The 22753-nt window shown below is 45.3% G+C and overlaps 1 protein-coding gene across 2 annotated transcripts in view; it reads left to right on the forward strand.

Annotated features, from left to right (window-relative positions):
* ZNF462 (zinc finger protein 462) overlaps window positions 1-22753 on the forward strand; it is a 309667-nt gene that overhangs the window by 228344 nt on the left and 58570 nt on the right. For both annotated transcript variants that reach the window (XM_029604891.1, XM_029604894.1), the window contains one exon: window positions 8377-8513. In XM_029604891.1, coding sequence (XP_029460751.1) covers window positions 8377-8513 — 137 coding nt within the window. The remainder of the gene's footprint in view (window positions 1-8376; window positions 8514-22753) is intronic.

A 22753-nucleotide genomic window follows, 5' to 3' on the forward strand; every position in this document is an offset into this window, starting at 1 on the left:
TTTTTTTTTAAATGCCCTTCCGCATTTGACATTCCATTGATCTCTTTTCTTCTGTGGAATTAATTTTCCATGTTTATCCTTACCTTTTGCCCTGACTGCCACGCTTCTGTTTTACAGTCTGGTTGCCACTTCACTCGTATTGATAGAGCCTGATCCACTCCCGGTTTAGTGCTATTGCATATATAGAGAGATTTAATCCTTTTTTTTTAAATAAAATCAGAACTAGAATTCCATGAATGCAATGGGGCGCAACCAAAACGTCTTCAGTCCCTTCGGTCAGCAATTTTTAGTTTGTTGAGATATTTTTAAAGATGACCAAGTAGGTCCATGACACAAGCGGCAGGTTGAATAAGACCTAAGCATTATTCCACTGCATGCTTGGAGATGTAGTTCTGAGATGGAGGAATGTGGTCACCCTTCTCATGTCGTGTAAAATGCCTCAGCAGTGTACAAGGGTAAGGAGAACTACTGAGGACAGAAGGGAAGATAAAGCATATGGATATTGTTGATCATCAAAAGGCATTAGAATCCTGGTTGCACCTAAAAGAATAAAACTAGGTTACTTAAACTGAATTCTTTTTTACAGTTATGGCTAGGTGCAATAATTGGTGCAAAAGAACTTACCAAGGAAGATATAATGGATGCCAGATTATTGCTATGAATATAATAGGTTTTCATGTTCTGTGTCAACAAGTAGGGATAAATTAGCTATAATGTGTGGGTTATCTGATGGCGCAGACAAGGGCCCAGCTGTCAGAGCTCAGTAAAACTTTACTGCTTATATGAGGGAGTTCCTACACGCGTGCTCTGCCTCATGAGCCCCTCAGTCATTCTTCAGCTGAGCTACCGCATGGACATGTCCCAGTCTGTCTCTTAAATATTTTTAGCTTTTGGCCTTGTGCCTTGTGAATGCCTCATTGCTTTCTATTTTCTTACCATTGCCTTGGAAGCTCCTCAAACAGAATTTAAAAAATATATATAAAGTTAAGGTGAGTGCAAAAAGTCCAAGGCCTAGATGCCTGCGCTTAGCGACCTCGAGGCATGTATCTGTGGGTGCAGGATGTCCATTATGGATATGCATACATCTACTGCCTGGGACCGGACCATGACTATTCCAACTGCTACGGCTGTAATGTGATACCCTCTCTATGATGCAGAGGTACCATGCCTGGAAGATGGAAGCTGTAAGGAGGGCGCCTCGGTGCACTGCTGAGAAGCAAGACCATTCATCTAAGAGTGAGGCATCATGTAGATTCTTCTCTGTTTTGACCCTATGTGCAGGAGAAGACTCCCCATGGTCCCATGGCACCAGCTGTCGGATCCATCCCTGCTCAGGGGTTGAACGTGGTGTGGAAGCCTGCAGTGCCAATCGTGACGCCAAGAGGAGCACACAAATGACAAAATGGATCTTGTTCAGGGCTGACCCTCAGATCCAAAGAAAAAGTTGGCACCATTGCCATGGAGCTCTGCTGGAGCAGTCCCTCCTCGATACTGACGCAGGAGATAGCCTCGTTGGCATAGGTCCCTTCATCCTTTATGGTGTAGAAGATTCCCATAGCACCGAGTCATTTGTTTTACTTGGACATAGGGTCAATTAAGGTGCCGTCTGTATCCCTAGCGAAGTGATCACACTAAGGCACAGCTGTCCCACTCAGCACTGCATGCCAAGACATTTGTCAGTTGTATCTGAACAGAGCACTTTGGTGTATAAGCCCAGAAGTCCTGCCATTGAAGTTAGGACTCTGTACGAGACGCAGCCGATGCCATCCATTGACCAAGGTACTGTTCAGAGGGAAGTGTTGATGCAACCTTTCCAGAGAGTCTCTGAGCCAGCCGCTGCCACTGCAGACGCAGCTACCACAGCACAGAGTTCCTCCATAGCTATACAGACTGCCCTTAGTGGGGTGGGGGGGGTTGCACTTGCAGAGACTGAATAATTTGTTGGTATGGGAAAGGGGGAAAGGTTCAGGATGAACTACCTCCAGATGATTCTCACTTTCATTCAAGTGATGGATTGGTTGTGAATTCTGTTATGTTCGTGGACCCTTGGGCCGGCTGAGACTGCAGGTGTCGTGCTGTGGATACCCACAGTGGGCGTCGCAGCCGGGAGGCGGCGCCGAGGAGAGACTTTGAAGACTGCTTCACCACTGGAAGCCCGAGGTCCCCCCAGGAGGAGCCCGTAGGGACCCGGGCCTCTTGGTCTTAGGTGGATCCTATGCGTCCAAGGATCAGAAGAGCAGCCTGCCGAGGTAATCCAACGATGAGAAGATGCCCAGGAGGTCAGAAAAGACTTCACCCTTGGAAGCCCGCGGTCCCCCCGGGAGGAGCCCGTGAGGACCCGAGCCGCTGGGGCTTAGGAGAACCCTCCGGGCAGTGATGAACAGGTACCTGCAGCAGTGGGAAGAGATGAAACCGAAGTCCAGGAACAAGCCAAGGTCGGGAGCCAGAAGTCAGATATCGGATACAAAAACCAGGGACGGAAGCAGAAGCCGGAGTCGAAGAACGAAGCAAGGTCAGGAGCCAGGAATCAGACGTTAGGAACAAGCAGGAACCGGGAAGCAGGAAGCACAACTAGCTACTCCAAAGAGTCAACCTCGTTGCAAGGCACTGGCTAGCTGTGGCTGCCAGGTTTAAATAACCCGGCAGCGTCTGATGTCAGCAGGGAGGCGTCCTCTGTTTTCCCGCGCTGGCCCCTTTAAATAGAGAGCCCCTGTGCGCGCGCCTAGGGGGCGGGGCCAGCGGCGGATCGCTGGCGGCGTCTCCCTCACAGGGCGGACGCCGCTGTTGGCCGTGTCTCGGGTTCAGCGGGCCGGAGGTGAGTGAAGATCCCGGGGCACGACCCAGGATCGCAACATTGTTCTGGGTCTGAAGAATGCTTATGCATACATCCCCATTCACCCTACCTGCCAGAAATTCCTTAGGTTTGTGGTGAAGGGGACACACTTCCAATATAAAGTTCTCCCCTTCAGCCTCTCTGCAGCCCTGAGGGTATTCACAAAATGCCTTGTAGTAGTGGCTGCACAGCTTTAATATAAGGGAATCTGCATGGTCCTATACCTGGATGATTGGTTGGTGCTGAGTCCATTTCCTTCTGGAATCCCTCGAGAAGACTGTATGGCTCCTCCAATCCCTGGGTTTCCTGGTTAATTTTGCCAAGTCAAACCTGGTTCTGTCTCAAAGAATTCAGTTCGTAGGAGCCTGGCTATAGAAACATAGATGATGACAACAGAAAAGGATACAATTGCCCATCTCATCTGCCCAGCAAACTTATATCCTATATGATTCACAGACTGTCAAGGTCTGGGCCATGTAGAGAGAGGCTCATTTCAGGTAAACCTGATTCTCCCTATCAAAACAACAGCATTGCTGATGAACCTAGTAAAGCCTCTCCTTCAAATGGACTGAGCATCAGCAAGGACGGTTCTGGTCCTTCTCGGAAACATGGCTGCAGCAGTGTATGTGGTTCCTCTAACTCATCTGCATATATGGGCCTTCACTGGGGCCTCCAGAACCAATGGAATAAACTCTGAGTTTTTATCTAACCAAATCTCTGTGACCACCAGGATTAAATAGAAAAGTTTTAAAGGTAGGTTTCTCACTTCGTGCTCCACTGCATAAGTGACTCAGTCTACTGATGCCTCCACAAGGATGTGGGGGAGGGGCGTACACCAGAGAGATGTGGACCTAAGGATTGTGGTCTCCAGTGGAGTCATCTACAAATCAACCACTTGGAGTTATGAGCCATCTGCTGTTCTCTAAGGGCCTTCTCTCAGGAAAGAGTATCTTGATCCAGACAGAGAACCAAATGGCCTTGTTTGACATAAGCAAGCAAGATGGCTTGGACTCCTACACCCTCTGCCAGGAGGCCCTCCGAATCCGGTCATGGAAAAGTCATCAGAATGCCCATCTCCAGGCAACCTATCTTCTGGGAATCCAGAACACCTTGGTGGACCATCTCAGCAGAGATTACAATCAAAGCATGGTCCCTGGATCAAGGGATCATGGAAAACCTGTTCAGTTGCTGGGGAAAGCCAGTGATCAACCTTTTCACCATAGAAGAAAACAGAAAGGTCCAGAAACCGGATGGATACCCCATGGATTTCTATAAACGTTTTCTGCCGTAGGTTGTGAGTCCTTTAAAATATGTCATTGATAATTGATCATCCAGAGCAGACTGGTAGCCTTACTGATGGCATAATTATTTTAATGCACAAGCTGGGGTATGGCAGACAAGAAACGGAAGCATACAGACCTATATCTATGCTCATTGTGGATGTTAAGATACTTGCAAAAGTTTTACAAATGAGTCTAGGCTATTGGTGGGTCCGGATCAAACGGGCTTTATTAAACATCATTCTTCGATTAACAACACTAAGAGACTCTAACATAATGACATTGGCCCAGAAGGCTAAGATTTCTGGGCTGGTGGTAGGACTGGATGCTGAAAAGGCCTTTGAAAGGCTTGGATGGCCTTTTTTGTTTGCTGTCCTTGAGAAGTATGGTCTGCCCTGAAAGTTTTGTGGGTAGATTCACGCATTATATACCTACCCTAGAGCTAGAATTCTCACTAACCAGGTGTCTCTCTGTTCTTTTATTTTTTTCTATAGAGAAAGGTACTGGGCAGGGATGTCCTTTGTCACCGCTACTTTTTGATCTTGCTATTGAAGTATTGGCTTTCAAATTATGAGCAAATCTGGGTATTCAGGGTGGAAGGTAGGCAATGTCTTGATGATATTTTATTATTTTTGGCTAATCATAAGAGGTCGAGTCCTAGAGTGCTTGCCACACTGGCTGCCTTTGGGGAAGTAGCAAGATATAAAGCTAATTATTACAAGTCTGAAGTGTTTCTTATTGGTACTTGTGGACCAGAGGATATTCCTGGATTTTGCTCCCTTCAGAAAGGTGATGTCTTAAATCAAATATTTTGACTTATATAAGCTTAACTATGTTCTGTGTTCACCAAGATTAGGCAAGATTTAAGGGAATGGAAGGGGCATTACATATCATGGGTGGGGAGAGATAATGTTAAGATGAATGTGCTACCTCGATTATTTTCTTTATTTCAGCATGTGTCCTGTTTTCTTCCAAGTAGCTTCTTTACTACAGTTAATAGTATGCTCCTAGACTTTCTTTGGGATGATAAGCCTTCACAGGTAAGACTGCGTATGTTATGGAGACCCAAGGCGAGGGTGGAGCATGGCATTCCTGCATCTACAGGCACATTTCTAGGCAGCTCGCTTAGTTGGGTTGTTCACATGGTTATATAGAGATCGTACGTCTCAGTGGTACTCCCTAGAGAGGAATTTGGCAGAGGGGATGGACCTTATGTCACTCATGACATTGTCACTTATGGTGTCAGGCGGCAGGAGAACATGTTGTAGCACCTCATTGCATGTACGATTAAGGTCAGGAGATCAATGTGTAAAGGGCTGGGTGTGGTGGGTCATAGTCATTCAGCTTTCTCTCCCCTCTGGTGAAATCCAGCATTGTCTATTCATTCATTTAGCCAAGAGGCTAAGCAGTGGTGGGAGGCTAAGCTATGCTGTTTGGGTCACCTCTATGAGAATGATTGACTTAAGTTCTTTTCGGAGCTTCAAGAGGAGTTTGATGTCATGGATCAGTCTCAGTTTTATTACAAAAAATTAAAGAGGGTTTTAACCAAACTGGGATCTGAGGGACTGAACTGGGTACAGCCTAATCTGTTTGAGGCTGCCTTTGAGTTGGGCTCAGCTAAACGGAAGGCAAGTTCTTTGCTCTTCTGAATGAATATTCAGACATATCTTGAATTGGAATCTACTCTACAGGTGGAGACACATTGGAAGAGAGATCTGGGGTTACAGCTTGAGGCAAAAGTATGGAGGAGAATTTGGAATAGAGGGCATAGATCCTTTCTTAATGGTGAAATTGATAATGCATAGTTACAGATATCCGTGTTTTTCTAAGTTCTCTGCTTCGGGATCTCCGCTTTGTTGGCGAGAGTGTGGGTAGGAGGGCATGTATTTGTATACATAGTTGAAGTACCCATATACCCATTCCTTTTCGATGCAGGTAGGTAGGCTTATAGGTCAAATAATGGCTGTCATCTGTCTTTAATCCCTGAGTTATGTTTATTGGGTCTATGGGAAAAGCAATTGTTGGGGAAGTTTCAGAAACTATTGCTAGAACAATTATTGCATGCTGATCGATTTTCTGTTGCAGTGAAGTGGAAGGCATTTCCTACATTAGAACATTGGAGGGCGCAGGTTCATTCAGTAGCTTTAATTGAAAAATTAACGTATATGATAAGAGAGAATGCTGTACGGTATTATATGACAAGATATGGGATCCATACTGGAAGTTTTATAATTCTGCATGGGTGTGGCGCTGGAAAAAGATGTGACTATTGCAAAATTCTGTTTTTCATGGTTTTGTTTTACTTATATGGTGGCTGTCTGATTTGTCTGGCAATTTAGATTAAAAAAAAGGTCCAGAAGTTCTGCTTCATGCATCCAAGCAGCTACAAGTCATTTCCCGATGCCTCTGTGCTAGACTGGATCATTGGTCTACTCTGTGTACCCACCAATTGCTTTCATCACTAGGACCATCCAAAATGTCCTGAGGGACAAAAGGACAATAATCCTCATATCAACCTCTCCATGCCAAGTATGGTATCCATATCTTGGATGGCTGTCAATTCAGTCTCTGGTTCCATTGGGAACATTTTTGCCTCTCATTACACTGGAAGAAGACTGGCTTTGCCATCCAAACCTGCCAGATTTGGCCTTCAAAGCATGAATATTGAATGTGCAGTAGTCTCTTCCTTCCTCCTTCCCAAGGAGGTGAAGAGTGTTTTGATTTTCACCAGGAAACCTTTAAATGGAAGAGGTTTTTGACTTGGTGTAGGGCTAACTAGCTGGAACCCCTTCTCATGTGGATCAAGGGGCTTGCTTCAATATCTGTTTTTCCTCTTGCCATCAGGCCTTAGCATCTCTTTAAAATTCATCTCAGTGCCATTGTAGCATATCACCAGCATATAGAAGCGACTTCGATCTCTTTCCACCCCTCAGGATCATGATTTATGAAAGAACTGTGGCATACCTAGCCTCTGGTCAGTAAACCTCCAGTGCCTTGCAATCTCAATGTAGTCCTAGCTCAACTCATGAAACTTCCTTTTGAAACTCTCAAATCAATGGAAAGTTTTGTTTCTCATTGCCAATACTTTGTCATAAATAATAAGTGAACTGCAGGCTCTGGTTTCATATTCATCATGTCTGCAGTTTTTTCATAATTGAGTGGTTCTATGAACTCATCTCAAGTTCCTTCCAGAAGTGGTGCCTGTGGTTCACATTAATCAAGCTGTTGTGCTACCTACATTTTTTCCAAGACCATATGTGCACAAAGGAGAATGGGATTTTCACTCTTTGTACTGTAAGAGAGCCCTGGCGTATTAACTAAAGAGGACTCAACCTCATTGTCAAGCTTCTCAGCTGTTCATGTCCTTTGATCTCAATAGGATGGGAAGAGCAGTTGCCAAACAAACTGTGTCTAATTGGCTAGTGGACTGTATAGGGCACTGTTACGTGCTGGCTGGCTTACAGATTACCAGACTCTGTCAAGAGTCATCAGGTGAGAGCCATGGCAACTTCAGTGGCTCATCTCAGGATCACTGAAGACATATGCAAAGCTGCTACTTAGTCATCTGTGCACACCTTCACATCTACTACTGTCTGGACAGCACGTCCTGAGGTGAGAGTAATTTTGGGCAAGTAGTTCTGTGCAGTCTTTTCTCTCCATTGGTGGGGCTGAGTTGACTTAGGTGATTGCTCTGTTGTGCAACCCGCAGCCTGGGACCCCTCCCAACGTTATGGCTAATTTACGCTTGCTTGTCGATGGAGAAAACAAAATTGCTTATAAGTAAACTAGGTTCTCTGTAGACAGCAGGATGATTTAGCCATATTTAATAGCCACCTGCCTCCCTGGAAAGTGGATTCCTCGCTAAAACGTAAGCTCTGGAAGAGAGTGAGGGACTCAGAGGGCAGCGTGCATGCACAGGAACGCCTACACATGCTCAGTAAAGTTTTACTGAGCTCAGAGAGCTGGGTCTGTGTTGTCGCTGTCAGATTATGGTTAATATTTTTTGCTCTCTATGGAGAATCCTGTTTACAGGTAAGCAGATTTGTTTTACATAGCCAAGCATGCATTCTTGTTTATTTTCAAGTGCACCTTGCATCCTCTTTGTACCTACTTTTCCTTCCCACCCTCCAGTAAATGCACTAACTCCTAGCAAAGGCTCATGGACATTTATAGTATCTTTGGCTTGAGCAATACTGTATCACATGAGATTTGCAAGTCACTGGTTTGTTTTCTTTTCCCCTCCTCACCCAATTTGTTTCATAGATCTGTTTTTACTATGCATGTGGAAGCTGGGCATTCAGTGATTCCTGTGGAAGGACCCAAAGACCTGCGCTGTCCTCTCTGCCTGTACCACACCAAATACAAACACAACATGATTGACCATATAGTACTACACAGAGGTAAGGAAACTTAACTCCTTATCGCTTTGATTTGTTGCTGCCATGCAGATTGCAGACCGAACACCCCTTGAATAAAAGGGCTTTGAAGTGTTTGTAGTTGGGGTTTTTTTTTCACACGAATGGGAATACGAAAGCACTGTACGAGTGTTTCTGTATACAGCTTTCATTTGATTTGGTTTTATTTGCTTTCTCTTTGAGAACTTTTGCAATATTTGTTTTTTGGTGCCAAAATGGCTGGAGATAATGCGTATCCTTTGTACACAGGGCTCTCTCCCTACAGTTTGAATATCTTTTTGGTAGAGGGATGGCCAGGTTGTAGAAAGATTTTTGGCATATAACATGGCAGGGCCTTTATCTTGGTGCTAAAGAAAGAGGCATGGAGATAAATGGATAAGTCTTCTGACCACCCCTAGCAGACCTCAGTGCCAAATAAAGATCAGATGTACTTTGCCATGGAAGCTGTGTTTTTTGTTAGCCCAGCAAATACATGGATTAGTGAAAGTACATCTGCATAAGTACATACCATAAAGCTTAATTCTGACATTCATTTGTCCATGGCAGCAGTCCCAGAAAAGACCTTACAAACATTTGATGCTCTTGGAGTGCACGTAAGTTGTTCTTTAATACTCGGTGGTGTTTAGATTCTACAGTGATGATGATCATATTCACGGTTCAGTTAGAGCCTTTTCACAACTGCCAAGATGCAGACACTGAGGAGGATAGCCTGTTGCTTTCTCCAAGGACCGCCTCCATTATAGGGAACGAGCTTTATAGCATCTTGACTTCATCAATCATTTTGGCACTTGTTTTGGAAAAGACATGGAATAGAAATAGAGAACAGGAAAACCCTGGCTGCATCACAACAGGTGTTATGGAAACCTGATAAAATAGTATAGGAATGTCAAGGTTACATGAAACTTTGGGCATCCCCCGCAATCAATATGTGTATGTGTGTTTGGGCAAATCCTTGGAGAGTGCTGTCAGGCGTCCATGTCAGTATCCTCAACAGGATATCATGTTTCCTATCTTTTTTTCCAAAGTGCCAGTTTACCTACCTGTTCAGGCTTTAACATTGTTAGAAATGTAACTTATCGGGGGGGAAAACATAGGTTCATTGTTTTTCTAGGTAAAATATGTTGACTGGCACTGTTTTCCGTCAGCTCCTGTAAAAGCTAGTGCTCATGTCAGAATAATAACAGGACTGTTACCCCCTTGCCCCTCTACCCTCACCTCCCCATGAAGCCAAGTGTCTTATGCAATCATTTTTCATGCAGTGTTCCAAAACAAACAAAAACAATCCTTTGCAAAAAAAGGAGAACCTTTCTTTGCAAGGCTTGTATTTACTTGCAATAAATTGTTTGATTTTACTGTACTTCACCCCAGGACCAAATTGTTGTGATTCTGAAGGTGGGGGTGGTCCCTAGGCACACTGGGAATTAAAGCAAGATGCTATCAGGTTCACCTGGAAAAAAATGTGGGAGTTTCTTCAATTAAATCCAGATGACTTGAAGTTGGTTATCGTCACTTTAAGAATGGCAGAAGGGGGAAAGGGGAGAGGTTAATGCAGTCCAAAACAATTTTGTGTTTTCACTTCAGGATGTAAGAAAAGTAATCTAAAGTGAATCATTTCAAAAGTCCAATGACAGACTATGTCTCGGGAAAGCCCTTCACCATATCTTGCCATCTGTGCTGACTGAGAACCAGGTCACCCCAGTCATTCGTCCATCATCAGTCAGGAGTACATGGTATCAGAGAAAGATTTGTATGCACTGTGAGCCTAGGACTGAATAACCTATGAGCTTGAACTCCGTGGGCATAAGGTTTTCAGTTGCTGAATCGCACTTGGTTTGTAGCATTTGTGTCATTATTGCAGAACTTCATTACTGAAATCCAGAACTACCAGATGAAAACTTTACTTCCCTGTACGTACCCATATCAGTCCAGACTCCTGGGTTTTGCCTCTCTGCCAGCAGATGGAGACAGAGACACCACCTCTTAACCCACTGTGCCACCTGCAGTTCCTCAGTATTTCTCTGTTTCCAGCAGATGGAGGAGGTGCAAAACCTGCTGTTCTGTACCTGAGTTAAAAAAAAAAAAAAAAAAAAGATGATATAATAAGAAGGTGGTTATCCTCCCAGGAGGTTGGCAGGTCCTGTTGGGACCATCCCTCCTGGTTGCAGGGCAGGACAAAGCAGGGTTTGGGGCCTAATTTGCTCGCTGAATCACACTGGAGGTGATAGGTAGTGGTCCAGTTCCCTCACTTACAGGAGGATTTAAGGAAGCCTCTGCCACCCTTCATGCAGGAAAGTGTTTTGTTAATTCTCTTATAAAGTTTAAAAAAAAAAAAAGAAAGAAAAGCCTGGAAAGAGAAACATTATACGACAGGGGCCTCGTTTTCTTTTGGCTCTCCTTGTCAGCGGTGGCAGAGGAAGGTATCCCGTTTGAGCGGGGCGGGGTGGGGGGACGGCTCTCCCCTTCTCCTCACCCCTTCTCCTCTCCAGTCGTGTGCCAAGCAGCCGGGGTCTGGCCGAGCCAAGCCGCAAGGGAGTTGCTGTGCTGCGTGTGGTGAGCACAGCTCTCGTTTGTCGAGGGCTGGCCAATGCTCCCGATGCCTCTCTGGGGAGGGCTCATCGGGAGGGGCTGCAGTGGCATCATTGAGGCAGCACAGGCCTGGCAAGTCACAGGCTGCGTTGGAAAGGTCTGCTGATCCGTTCCCACTCAGTGTGGGAATGGTGGCTATTTTGAAAACCTTCTAGGCTTCTGGCAGCGAGGTTGGCAGGGGGAGGGGATCGCCCGCCAGCACTGTCCCCCACGAATTCCAGCCCCGATGAAGCCCAGGAGGGGCAGTCTGAGCAGGAGTCAGATCTTCTAGTGGGGGATTCTCCGGGTCCTGCTTCCTTTTTCCAGGAGTTTATTCTTCTCATGCATGAAGCCTTTCTGGCCTGGAGCACCATGGGCCCCCCCTCAATGTGGCAAGCTTCAGCTGTTCTGCCCAAAAAGAGGTTTAAGTTTTGGGGGGCTACAAAGAGTCGGAGAATCCTCGCTCCAACGGTGTCGGGGGCCTCCAAGGAGTCCGATCGAGGGTTGCCATCTGGGGATGGTCCTCCTGACTCGAGTCTTCCCAGGGTTCGGCAGGATCCAGATGAGGAATCGCAAACATCCTCTCTATGGAGGGAGATGATCCCAAAGTAGTTTTCTTGTTTCAAAAAGAGGAGCTGGGACCTATGATTCCACATGGCCTGGTGGAGTTAGGGATAACGGTTCCAAAGGAGGAGTCGGACCAGGACTCAGTGGATCCGGTCATGGCTGGCTTATGGGGTCCAGCCAGAACGTTCCCTTTTCATAAGTCAGTAAAACAGTTGGTGGTCAGGGAGTGGGATACGCTGGAGACTGACCTTAAAGTAGGCAGAGCCATGTATAAGCTCTATCCCTTGCCTGAAGATACTCTGGAGCTCTTAAGGATCCCGAAGGTGGATGCCTCCGTCTCAGCAGTTACAAAAAGGACCACCATTCCAGTAGCTGGTGCAGCAGCTCTGAAGGATTTGCAGGATCGGAAGCTTGAGGTCCACCATAAAAAGTTAATTGAGGTATCTGCTCTGGGCAAACGTGCTGCAGTGTGTATCAGTTTTATGCTTCGGGCTAGCTTGAGATGGGTGCAGCATTTACAAGGTAACAAGGATATGTCACTCCAGGATTCAAAACAGGCGGAACATTTAGCAACGGTGGTCACCTATGGGGCCGATGCCTTGTATGACCTCATTCGTATTTCTTCCAGGTCTCAGCTAGGAGGCTTCTTTGGTTATGGAATTGGTCAGCAGGTGTTTCATCAAAGACTCACCTGGGAACTTTGCCTTTTAAGGGCAATTTCCTTTTTGGAGAAGACTTGGAGCAGCTGATAAAGCATCTGGGAGACGATAAAGGGCACAAGCTACTGGATGACAAGCCCAAAGAGTCAAAAGGATTTCTTCCTGTGTACTCCCAGTTTCAAGGACAGAGGCATTTCCACCAGAGCAGAGCTCCGGGCGCTGGGCAGAGGCAGTCGGGGAGGTCACAGTCCTGGAACCAGTCATTTTGTGGATGTCGGCCTATCAGAGATGGCTCTGGCCAGGGGAGTGGCAGAGGCAAACCTGCACAATGAGGCGAGGCCGGCCCATGCCTCAGTCCCAATCATCGGGGGTCATTTGACTCAATTTTACGAGGAGTGGGTCAAAATCATGTCTGTCCAGTGGGTTCTAAGCATCATAGGACAAGGTTATGCTTTAGAATTTGCTTGGCCACTAAGAAGCCTGTCATGGTATCTCCTTGTGCCGCGCTGAAAAAGAAACTGATCGTTCAGCAGACCATCCAGTGACTGCAAATGCAGGGAGCCATTGTTCCCACCCCCAAGGAGGAACAAGGGACAGGATGTTATTCCATTTTTTTTGTGGTTCCAAAGAAGAAAGGAACTTATCATCCAATTCTGGATTTAAAGAAATGTACGTAGCTCTCAAGGTACCCCAGTTCCAGATGCAGACTCTGCGTTCTGTCATAGTAGCGGTACGAAGAAGGGAGTTGGATCTGACAGAAGCGTACCTACACTTGGGAATTCGCCTGGACCATCAGAGATATCTCTGGTTTATATCTCTGCGACATGACCACCCGACTGACTCTCGCCCCATCTACTTACTCACCCTACCCTCCACCCTCTGTGGGTATACTCCCCTCTACCCCATCCCTATTAATACTTTCCCCTGCTAATTACTCTGACTGCTTTGATGAACTCACTTGTTAAAACTAACTTGTACATATGTATATAATTCTCGTATTATCTACTCCTGCCCTTGTTAACCCTCTCCCTGTTAAAAAATGTTATTATTGTAAAGCCTGTTGCTAAGTTATGTTACATTGTGAACCGAGGTGATGTTTTGCAAACATGCCTCGGTATATAAAAAAAACCCTTAAATAAAAATAAATAAATAAATGATCCTCAGGAGGCATTTTCAATTTTGCGCTCCTGTTTGGGCTAGCAGCGGCCCCAAGGACCTTCACAAGGTGATGATGATGGTGGCGGCAGCCCTCAGAAAGGAGGGGGTGCTGATTTATCCATATCTGGATGACTGACACATCCAGGCAAAGTCAGACCTTTGCAGGCAGGCGGTGGCAGTGGTGTTGCACCACTTGAGATCCTTGGGCTGGATAGTGAATCTGTCCAAGAGCAATCTTTCTCTGTCGCAGGCTCTGGAGTTATTGGGCGCGCGCTTCAATACCTGAATGGTAAAAGTATTTCTCATGGAGGAGCAGATTTTCAAGCTGCAGACTCAAGTTCGGAACCTATTGGAGGCCTGAGTTCCAAGGGTCTGGGATTACTGGCAGGTCCTCAGTTCCATGGCATCTACCCTGGAGCTGCTCATATGAGACCGCTACAGAATGAATTACTATCCCAGTGGGATCCGATGTCAGAGCAGTTTCATCTTCCACTATCGCTTACAGAATAAGCCAGGTCCAGTCTTTTGTGGTGGCTTGGTTGGGACCATTTGTTCCACGATATGGATCTGGAGGTTCTACAGTGGATGGTTGTAACTACTGATGCCAGTAGTTGGCGGAGGAAGTGTCCTGGTCCATCAACCGCTTAGAGACAAGAGCAGTGCTGTTGGCTCTGCAGGAGTTTCTACCTCTTTTGCGCAACCATCTGGTCAGAATCCTGTCAGACAATGTAACAACGGTGGCCTACATCACCTGCTAGGGTGGTATCAAGAGTCTAATGCTTGCTCAAGAAGCGGAGATGCTGATGTGCAAGGCAGAGCAGCATCTGGCCTTGATAGCAGCTTCTCACATAGCAGGGTCCAACAATGTGCAAGTGGATTTTCTCAGCCAGCAACAACTGGATCCCAGAGAATGGGAGCTATCAGAGGAAGCAAAGAGCCTCATTTCTTGCAGATGGGGCATTCCTCATCTGGGTCTGATGGTGACTCAGTGGAATGCCAAGATACCGCGGTTCTTCAGTCGCAGAAGAGAGCGCGGAGCGTAAGGGGTCGATGCCCTGGTTCTTCCTTGGCCGCACAACATTCTGGTTTACGTGTTTCCATCATGGCCTCTCATGGGCAAGGTTGTGAGAAGAAAAGTGATTCTCATGGCCACAGAGACCTTGGTTTGCAGATTTGGTCAATCTAGCAGTGGACGGCCAATTAAGGCTGGGCCATCTACCAAATCTGCTGCATCAGGGCTCCATATTTTCAGATCAAGTGGATTGCTTTTGTCTAGCGGCTTGGCTTTTGAAAGGAGGCAATTAAGGAAGAAAGGATATCCTGAAGATGTTATTACTACTCTGTTGCAGGTTCGAAAGACTTCTACTTTTGGTGTATGTCCGGGTTTGGAGGATTTTTGAGTCTTGGTGTACGGAGCAAGGGGTTGATCCTTGGTGAGCGTTCTATTCTGGCTTTTTTGCAGAGAGGCCTAGTGAAAGGCTTGTCCTTTAGTTCCCTGAGAGTGCAGGTATTGGCCCTGGGCTGTTTGCAAGGCAAGATTCATGGAACAACCCTAGCTGCGCATCCGGATGTGGTACGTTTCCTCCGAGGAATGAATCACTTGTGCCTCCCTGTTCATAAGGAATGTCCTTCTTGGGACCTTAACTTGGTTCTCAAGGACATGTGTACGGTGCTATTTGAGCCTCTTAAAAGGGCCACCATAAAAGATCTCACTTTGAAGGTGGTTTTCTTGGTGGCGATTTGTTCAGCCAGAAGGGTGTCTGAACTTCAAGCCCTGTCATGTAGGGAACCCTTTTTACGGATTTCGGATTCCGGAGTCTCTCTGAGGATGGTTCCATCTTTTCTGCCGAAGGTGGTTTTGGCGTTCCACTTAAGTCAGTCAGTGGAACTTTCAGCTTTTCAAATGTGGAGGTTTGTGCACCTCATGCGAAAGAATTGAGATGTCTGGATGACAGAAGGGCTTTGTTTGGTATCTAGAGGTCACTAACAGTTCCAGATTATCGGATCACCTTTTTGTGCTATGGAGTGGTGCGAAAAAGGGTCAGAAGGCATCAAAAGCCATGATTGCACGTTGGTTGAAGGAGGCTATTGGTTCCTCATACATCTGTCACGGTTGTCCTATCCCGAAGGGGTTAAACGCTCATTCTACCCGGTCCCAGGCAGCTTCCTGGGAAGAATGTCAGAGTCACCGCAAGAGATTTGCAGGGCGGCTACATGGAAGTCTTTGCATACCTTTGCCAGACACTACCGATTGGACATTCAGACCTTGGACGTCGGCAGTTTTGATGAAAGTAAACTTCGAGCAGGACTCTCGGTCCCATCCTGGTTAGGGAAGCTTTGGTACATCCCAGGAGCCTGGATTGATCTGGGTTCGTACAGGAAAAGGAAAATTGGTTCTTACCTGCTAATTTTCATTCCTGTAGTACCACAGATCAGTCCAGAGTCCTGCCCGGTGGGGGAGAGGAGATTTGGAGAGTCCGCTCGATCTGTTTACTATAATAATTCTGAAGAATGGCACAGGTTTCTCGTTAGTCCTTATAATTAAAGTTCCCAAATTACTGCTTTCCTCTGCTCATTTGGGGGATATTAGAGTGTTGGTTTATTAGAAGTTTTTTGACTGTCCTTTGCTTGGATACTGAGTAATACTGAGGAACTGCAGGTGGCACACCGGATTAAGAGGTGGTGTCGGCAAAACTTTCTCTGTCTCCATCTTCTGGAAGGGGAGGCAAAACCCAGGAGTCTGGACTGATCTGTGGTACTATAAGAACGAACATTAGCAGGTAAGAACCAATTTTCCTTTATATGTTTTTTCAATTTTTTTATTTTTTTTGACCTTGCTCATTGTCCTTCCACACCTGAGCTTACAGCCCACTGAAAACATGCCCCGGCGTCACTCACTGTCATTTTTGATGGGTGAAAAGGGAGGGCCGAGTAGAGACAGTAATGGCTTTCATTCTTGGCCTATTCCTATAGTCCAGGCATATCACAGCCACAGGCATCAGTTTTGCCTTGACGTTGAAACCTCATGTGCCTACTCCCAGAATCCCATCCTTAGATAGCACTGTTATTCAATGATTGGCATTTTCGGCCCCCTTCCCCTTCTCCAGGGATTGGGAACTGTAACATTTCTAACTCTTGCCAGCCTGCGGAGCAGGACTGGAACCTTTGTCTTCCACACACTGCCTTCAGGCTATCAGGCTAGCCTTGATGTGACACAGGTTATATTTTTCTGAAAGGGATTCTTTGATACTTTTTATAAATATATTTGTGTATCCCATGTGATGGATAATTTGGCCTGGTTTGAGACGGTCATATTTGGCTCAGTGGAGCAACTGCAAAATAAATAGTTTGAATCTTTGCCTAGTCTCTTTCCTTCCCAGCAGTGGTTTCCAACACTAAAGTAAGTTAGTCTTTTTTGGAACAGCATATGGCCAGGGTTTCTTTCAGAAAGCGACACATAAGAGCCCATCCTGCCCAAATATGTGTGAACTAATTCAAATGTCATGAAATCTTTGTTAATTACATTGATTCTTGATCAAATACAATAAATTAACCGGTAACAAAAACAATTTAATGTATCCCAATAGTTCTGCATGGCTAACTATAATATTCACTTGACTTTTTTATTTAATGGTCTCTTTTAGGAGGAAAGTAATCTTACTTGGTAAGCTTGTAACAACAAAATCTACTGAGTCGCCAAGGGGGAGGTAGTGATGGCTCTTCTGGGACTGGGCTACAGAAGGGATGTTAGCAGAGCAGATACAATACCGTACTCCCACATATGAAGATAGGAAGTGGATGAGCTCTTTCTTTAGTTAGTTATCTTGCGTTCGAGCAGAGGTCCAGCACCATGGTTATACTGCCACATAGGAGAGCGGAGGTCGTGCCCTGACCATGTTGTTGTCTGTTTTTGCTTCTGCCAAGACTTGAAGAGGCAGGAGTCTTGAGCGCTGTTATTAAAGCAACACTTGCCTTCCAGCTTCTGAGCAGAATGATGCAGACAACTAGATAAGTGGTGCTGGCTCTTGCGATTATTAAGCCAGGTTTAGTCAGGCAGCTGGTGACTTGGGAAAAAAGACTCTTCAGCACTACACATTTTTAAACACCCATTATCCTTTAACTATTTTGTGAACAGTATGGGTCTTGCCACAGAATTCTTTGTGCTGCTAGAACTGAATTTCAGCGATGAAGCATTTGCTCTGCCATGTTATGTCCTGCTGCTGCTTCACAGTACACCTGGGAGCCATAATTTATCACTAATAATTAACAAGCTCAATGATTATTTTATGGGTCGTTATGGCCCTTTGGAGCTAATGCAAAATAAAATTATAGACCTTTCCATTTGTGTGCTCAGGCCTGATTTATTTTTACTCTAAAAAGCAGTACAAAATGTGAATGGGCAGAGAAGGCGCTGAACTGTTTTTCCACATGAATCCACCCCATGAGCATCAAGAGGTCTCTCCCTTAGCCAAATTTAAAAATAAATAATTCATATAGATATTGTGCAGGAGCTTTTTTGGGCCTCATGGGTTTTTCGTCTCTGACATCTCTGTGGCAGCACCAGGAGGGCAGATTTTATAATTTAAAAAAGCACATTTTTCATATATTAACATTTTTTTTTAGGTGTGATTGAAAATACCAGTTAGTGGGTAGCTGTTAATGTCAGAGGGAGGAGGATGATGAAGGAAGGGGAGAGCCATTTATGGTTTTCTTTTAATGAAATCACCTTTCCTGAAGAAAAGGTTTTTCCATCAACTTCACTTCTGCTCTTTTTGGACTGGAATTTTCATCAGAGCTTGGGCAGCAGAGTCAAGATGCGTTCCCAAATGCACTATCTTGGATTTATCACTAAGAGCACTGTTGCTGAGTCAGGAAAAGTAACAAGATTTCAGATTATGACATCTGCTCATGGATGTTTCCTCAGGCAGCTTGGGCTTGACAGAAGAGGCTTTGTGCGTTCCTTGCTGTTCTGGATAAGCCCAACTCAGAGGAAGGCCCAAAGCCCAGGGAGTTGTAATTGAGTTCCACTAATGGGGATGCCCAATGCAAGCAATCCTTAGCTACTTTGACACCTTGACATGAGATTGTAGCCTGGAGCAAGGACTGTAGCCGTACGGGCCAGACAGTTGTGAGAAAAGTCATGCTAAGTAAGATAAAGAGCCTCCTGGGTAATACGTTTCACAGAAGTAAAAAAAAAAAAACCAAAAAGGCAGTCCTTTAAACAATGTAGCTTTAAACTATTTTCTTGACTTGTGATCGCTCCCGTACAGTTTCAGAGCACGATTTCATCCACAAAGCCATCTTTCTCAGGGGAACAGGAAGAAAAAAAAAAAGTATGTCCATTCCAAAATAGGAAACTCCCTAAGAAAAACGGAAGGAAAGAAGGGGCCCTAGTTCTCTTGGGGCAGCATCGCAGGACCATAAGAAGATGAAAATGTTGAAGCTGCTCATTTTTGAGATATTCAAGAAGCAAGCATGTAAAACAAATCTTTCCCTGCTGTTTCATCTCAGTCTTTTAAGCAAATCCCAGCACAGGTGTTTGAATCCGTCCAAGTGAAGGAAATACAATCACCAGAAATACATTCTTCTCCACGCATGCCAACATTTTTTATGTTTTGTAATGAATCATCTGGAGGAAAGTGAGAGAATGCTTTAGTAGGCTGGGGATACGCCCTTCTTTCTTAAATTTTTGAGGTCTGAATGTCAAAATGTGGTCTTCTAACCTCTTCAGATATGCCATAAAGAGCAAGAAAATATATTTAAAAATTAGAACAGTGGCTCATATAAGATAGTTTTGTTAGCATAAAAAAAAATCAAAATCATGTGGATACCTTTTTGTGATGTGGTTACTGAGGAGCTGTTAGTATTGAAAGTTTTTTGAAAGCATTTTCTGCATAGCAGTTCTCATCTTTGCTAATCTCAGGATGTATTTCATCTAAACAGTTGAAGCCGGAAAAAACATGGGTACTACAGTATTGCTTCAGGAAGTAAATTGAACAAACTGGATGGGTCTTAAAGTATGTTGTGTTCCGCGCTCGTGGAAGGCCACGAGCGTGGCCCCCTACCTTGCCCGCGACTGCGACCCGCCGCGGGAACTCCGGGGGAGACCCCTGACCCGATGCCTGTCGTTTCGGCGCGGGTCCCCGCTCTGGCCGCCGGGTGGGGAGCCGTTCCTGCTCCTCCCTCGCGGCGTCCTGCAGCATTTCCTCCGTGGAGGAAATCCAAGATGGCTGCCGCCATCTTTAGGCGCGAGGCCACGCCTCCTCATTAGATTTAAAGGGACCTGATCCCTTTAACCAGGTTCAGCTGTTCCCTATGAGCCAGAGCAGAGGAAGTATAAAAGGAGGCTTCCTCTGCTCATTCCTCGACTTGACAACTTTTGGGTTAATCAGGTCTGCTTGCTTCGGTGAGTTCTTCTACTTCGGATCCTTGTTCCTGTCTTGTCTTGGTGTTCCTGGTTCCTGACTTCGGATCGGTTAGCGGTGATTCATAAGAACATAAGAACATAAGAAATTGCCATGCTGGGCACAGACCAAGGGTCCATCAAGCCCAGCATCCTGTTTCCAACAGAGGCCAAAAACCAGGCCACAAGAACATGGCAATTACCCAAACACTAAGAAGAACCCATGCTACTGATGCAATTAATAGCAGTGGCTATTCCCTAAGTATAATTGATTAATAGCCATTAATGGACTTCTCCTCCAAGAACTTATCCAAACCTTTTTTGAACCCAGCTACACTAACTGCACTAACTACCTTCTCTGGCAACAAATTCCGGTGTGTGTGTGACCTCGGACTGGTAAGCGGCAAACCTCTGGCACTTGACCTTGGACTTCTTCTTGACCATCGTCTCCAAGGGCCCACCTAAGTCCCAGCGGCCCAGGTCTCTACGGGCTTCTCCCGGGGGGACCGCGGGCTTCCAGTGGCGAAGACACAGTTCCTTTCCTCGATGTCACGACTCTTCGTCTGCCTCCACAGTCGCCTCTGTCTCCAGTGCCGAGGGTCAGCTGGTCACGTCTTCTGTTCCTGCCTCGCCACCCGACGGGAGAACCTATGGATCTTCCTCCTAAGGTATTCCATCCTCCCGTCGGCCCAAGGGTTCACAAGCCTGAGCATAACACGGTACTTATTGTAGGGTGTGTGATTGCATCAGTCAGGTACCCACCCCGGTGATGATGTCACATGCTCAAGACTACTTAGCATACCTGGATTTGGATTCATTGCCTCAGCAAGAAAGTCCCCCTGGTTCCTGCCTTCAGCTCCAGCCTGATTCCTGTGCTCAGCTTCTGCCTGGTTCCATCTTCTCAGCCTTCAGCTCTGCTTCAGCCTCAGCCTTGTTTCAAGCCATAAGTCTTGTCCTTGCTTGGCCTCAGTGGCAGCCTGATCTTTGTATAGATGTTTGGACTCAGTCATAGTCTGGCCCTTGCCAAGACTAACTCACCTGCTACTGGCGTGGGTCTCAGGACTCTACCTACGAGGCTGTGTCACTGCAAGAATCACGCATACGCAGTTCCTTACAGAAAGGAAGAGAGACAATCGGTCTGTAGTTAGCCATGTTGTCAGGGTCAAGATTGGACTTTTTCAGGAGCGAATGGAACGCTGAAGATTTTAGAGCTTCTAGCTTCTAACCCTCTGATAAGAAAAGATTGATCAGAACAGTAAGGGATGGGGTAATTAATTCTCTCAGTGTCCAAAAGCTAGAGGCGCTATAATATTTAGTGGGCAGTTTGAAATATTCATAGATGTGATCAATTTAAAAACCTCAGATGCAGCAACTGTTTCAAAAAGGACCATTCCTGAGTGACATCACTAATCAGTGCATCACACTAGTTGTAAATGTTCTAGAAAAGGGTACTAAATCATTGAATTTGATGTGTTATGTGTTTCAGAAAATCATTTCCTAGAAAGGATGGCCCATTGTTAGACTGCACAGCAAGGGAAGTGTTTTTGGCTTTCTGTCAAATTCTTGACAATGCTGAAAATTATTTTGGGGTTATTTCCAGCATTTTTAATTTGTGTAGAATAAAATAATTTCTTCTCCTCATTGGTAGCTTCTTGAAATGAGTGGGAGCGCTGCTTTGAAATTTGCTAATGCATCTGAGATGCGTACTTTTCTCCAGAATCGTTCCAGCTTCTGCAGTTGTTGGCACATATTGCATAGCTCAGGAGATAGCTGTTGCTCTTTTATATTTGTATAGACAATTACAGAGTCAGTGGTTCAGGGCAATTTCGTCTAAGACCTTTAATAATTTCAAATTCCAGAGCATGAGTGCAGATTTGCAGTTTAAAGGTGTAAAATTGGCTAATTCTGCTCTTAGACGTTCTCCAAGGAGTTCAGATTTAATATGACTCCTCCACATCACTACTAGAGGTATCTGGCTGGCTGTTAATTGGTATACGAGTATTAATAAGAAAAGTGATCTGAGCATGGTTCAGTTTAATTACTATCTGAGGGCTACACTGTTCAACCCGTGAGGCATTCACAAACATCAGATCAAGGGTATTGCCGGCTTTATCAGTGGAAATATTAACCACCTGGTTCCAACTGAGATTCCACCTGGACACCAGAAATGGCTCGCAGTTAGAAGAAAGAGGGAACTTATGAGAGTTAAAGTCACATAAAATAAAGTGTTATTTAGAGTGGCTTTTGAATGTAGCAAATGCTTAAAAAATGGTGAGCAGTTAGTATCAAGGAGTCCAGGATGAACATAGGCTAGGCAGATATCAAACTGCTTAAAAAGTCAGCATCATTTCAAAAGGGAAGCCAAGGCTTATATTTTCATTTAAAACAGCCATGATACCAGAAGACTGGAGGATGGCCAATGTGATACCAGTTTTTAAAAAGAGTTCCAGGGGTGATCCAGGAAACTATAGACTGGTGATCTTGACATTGGTACTGGGCAAAATGGTAGAAGCTATTCTTAAAAACAAAATTACTGACCACATATATAGACATGGTTTAATAGGGGAGAATCAACAAGTTTTTTTCAAAGGGAAGTTTTGCCTCCAGATATATAAACAACATGATAGATGCTTGCAGATAAAGACCAATTGGCCTATCCAGTCTGCCCAACTATTCTCGTCTACGCTGGTATTACGCAGCTGTCAGCTGTGGAAGCTTGAGTGCTTATAGAATATCACTCCATATTCAGGTTAGCTTTCGTAGTCTTTCTTTACCATTCTGATTAGATGAGCATATAATTGCTCATACATAATCCCACACCCAACCCACCATTCCCCCAGGTCATGCATCCAAATAACTATCCAAACTACTAG

This window comes from Rhinatrema bivittatum, chromosome 1 (assembly GCF_901001135.1).
Source record: "Rhinatrema bivittatum chromosome 1, aRhiBiv1.1, whole genome shotgun sequence".
Classification (NCBI taxonomy): Eukaryota; Metazoa; Chordata; class Amphibia; order Gymnophiona; family Rhinatrematidae; genus Rhinatrema; species Rhinatrema bivittatum.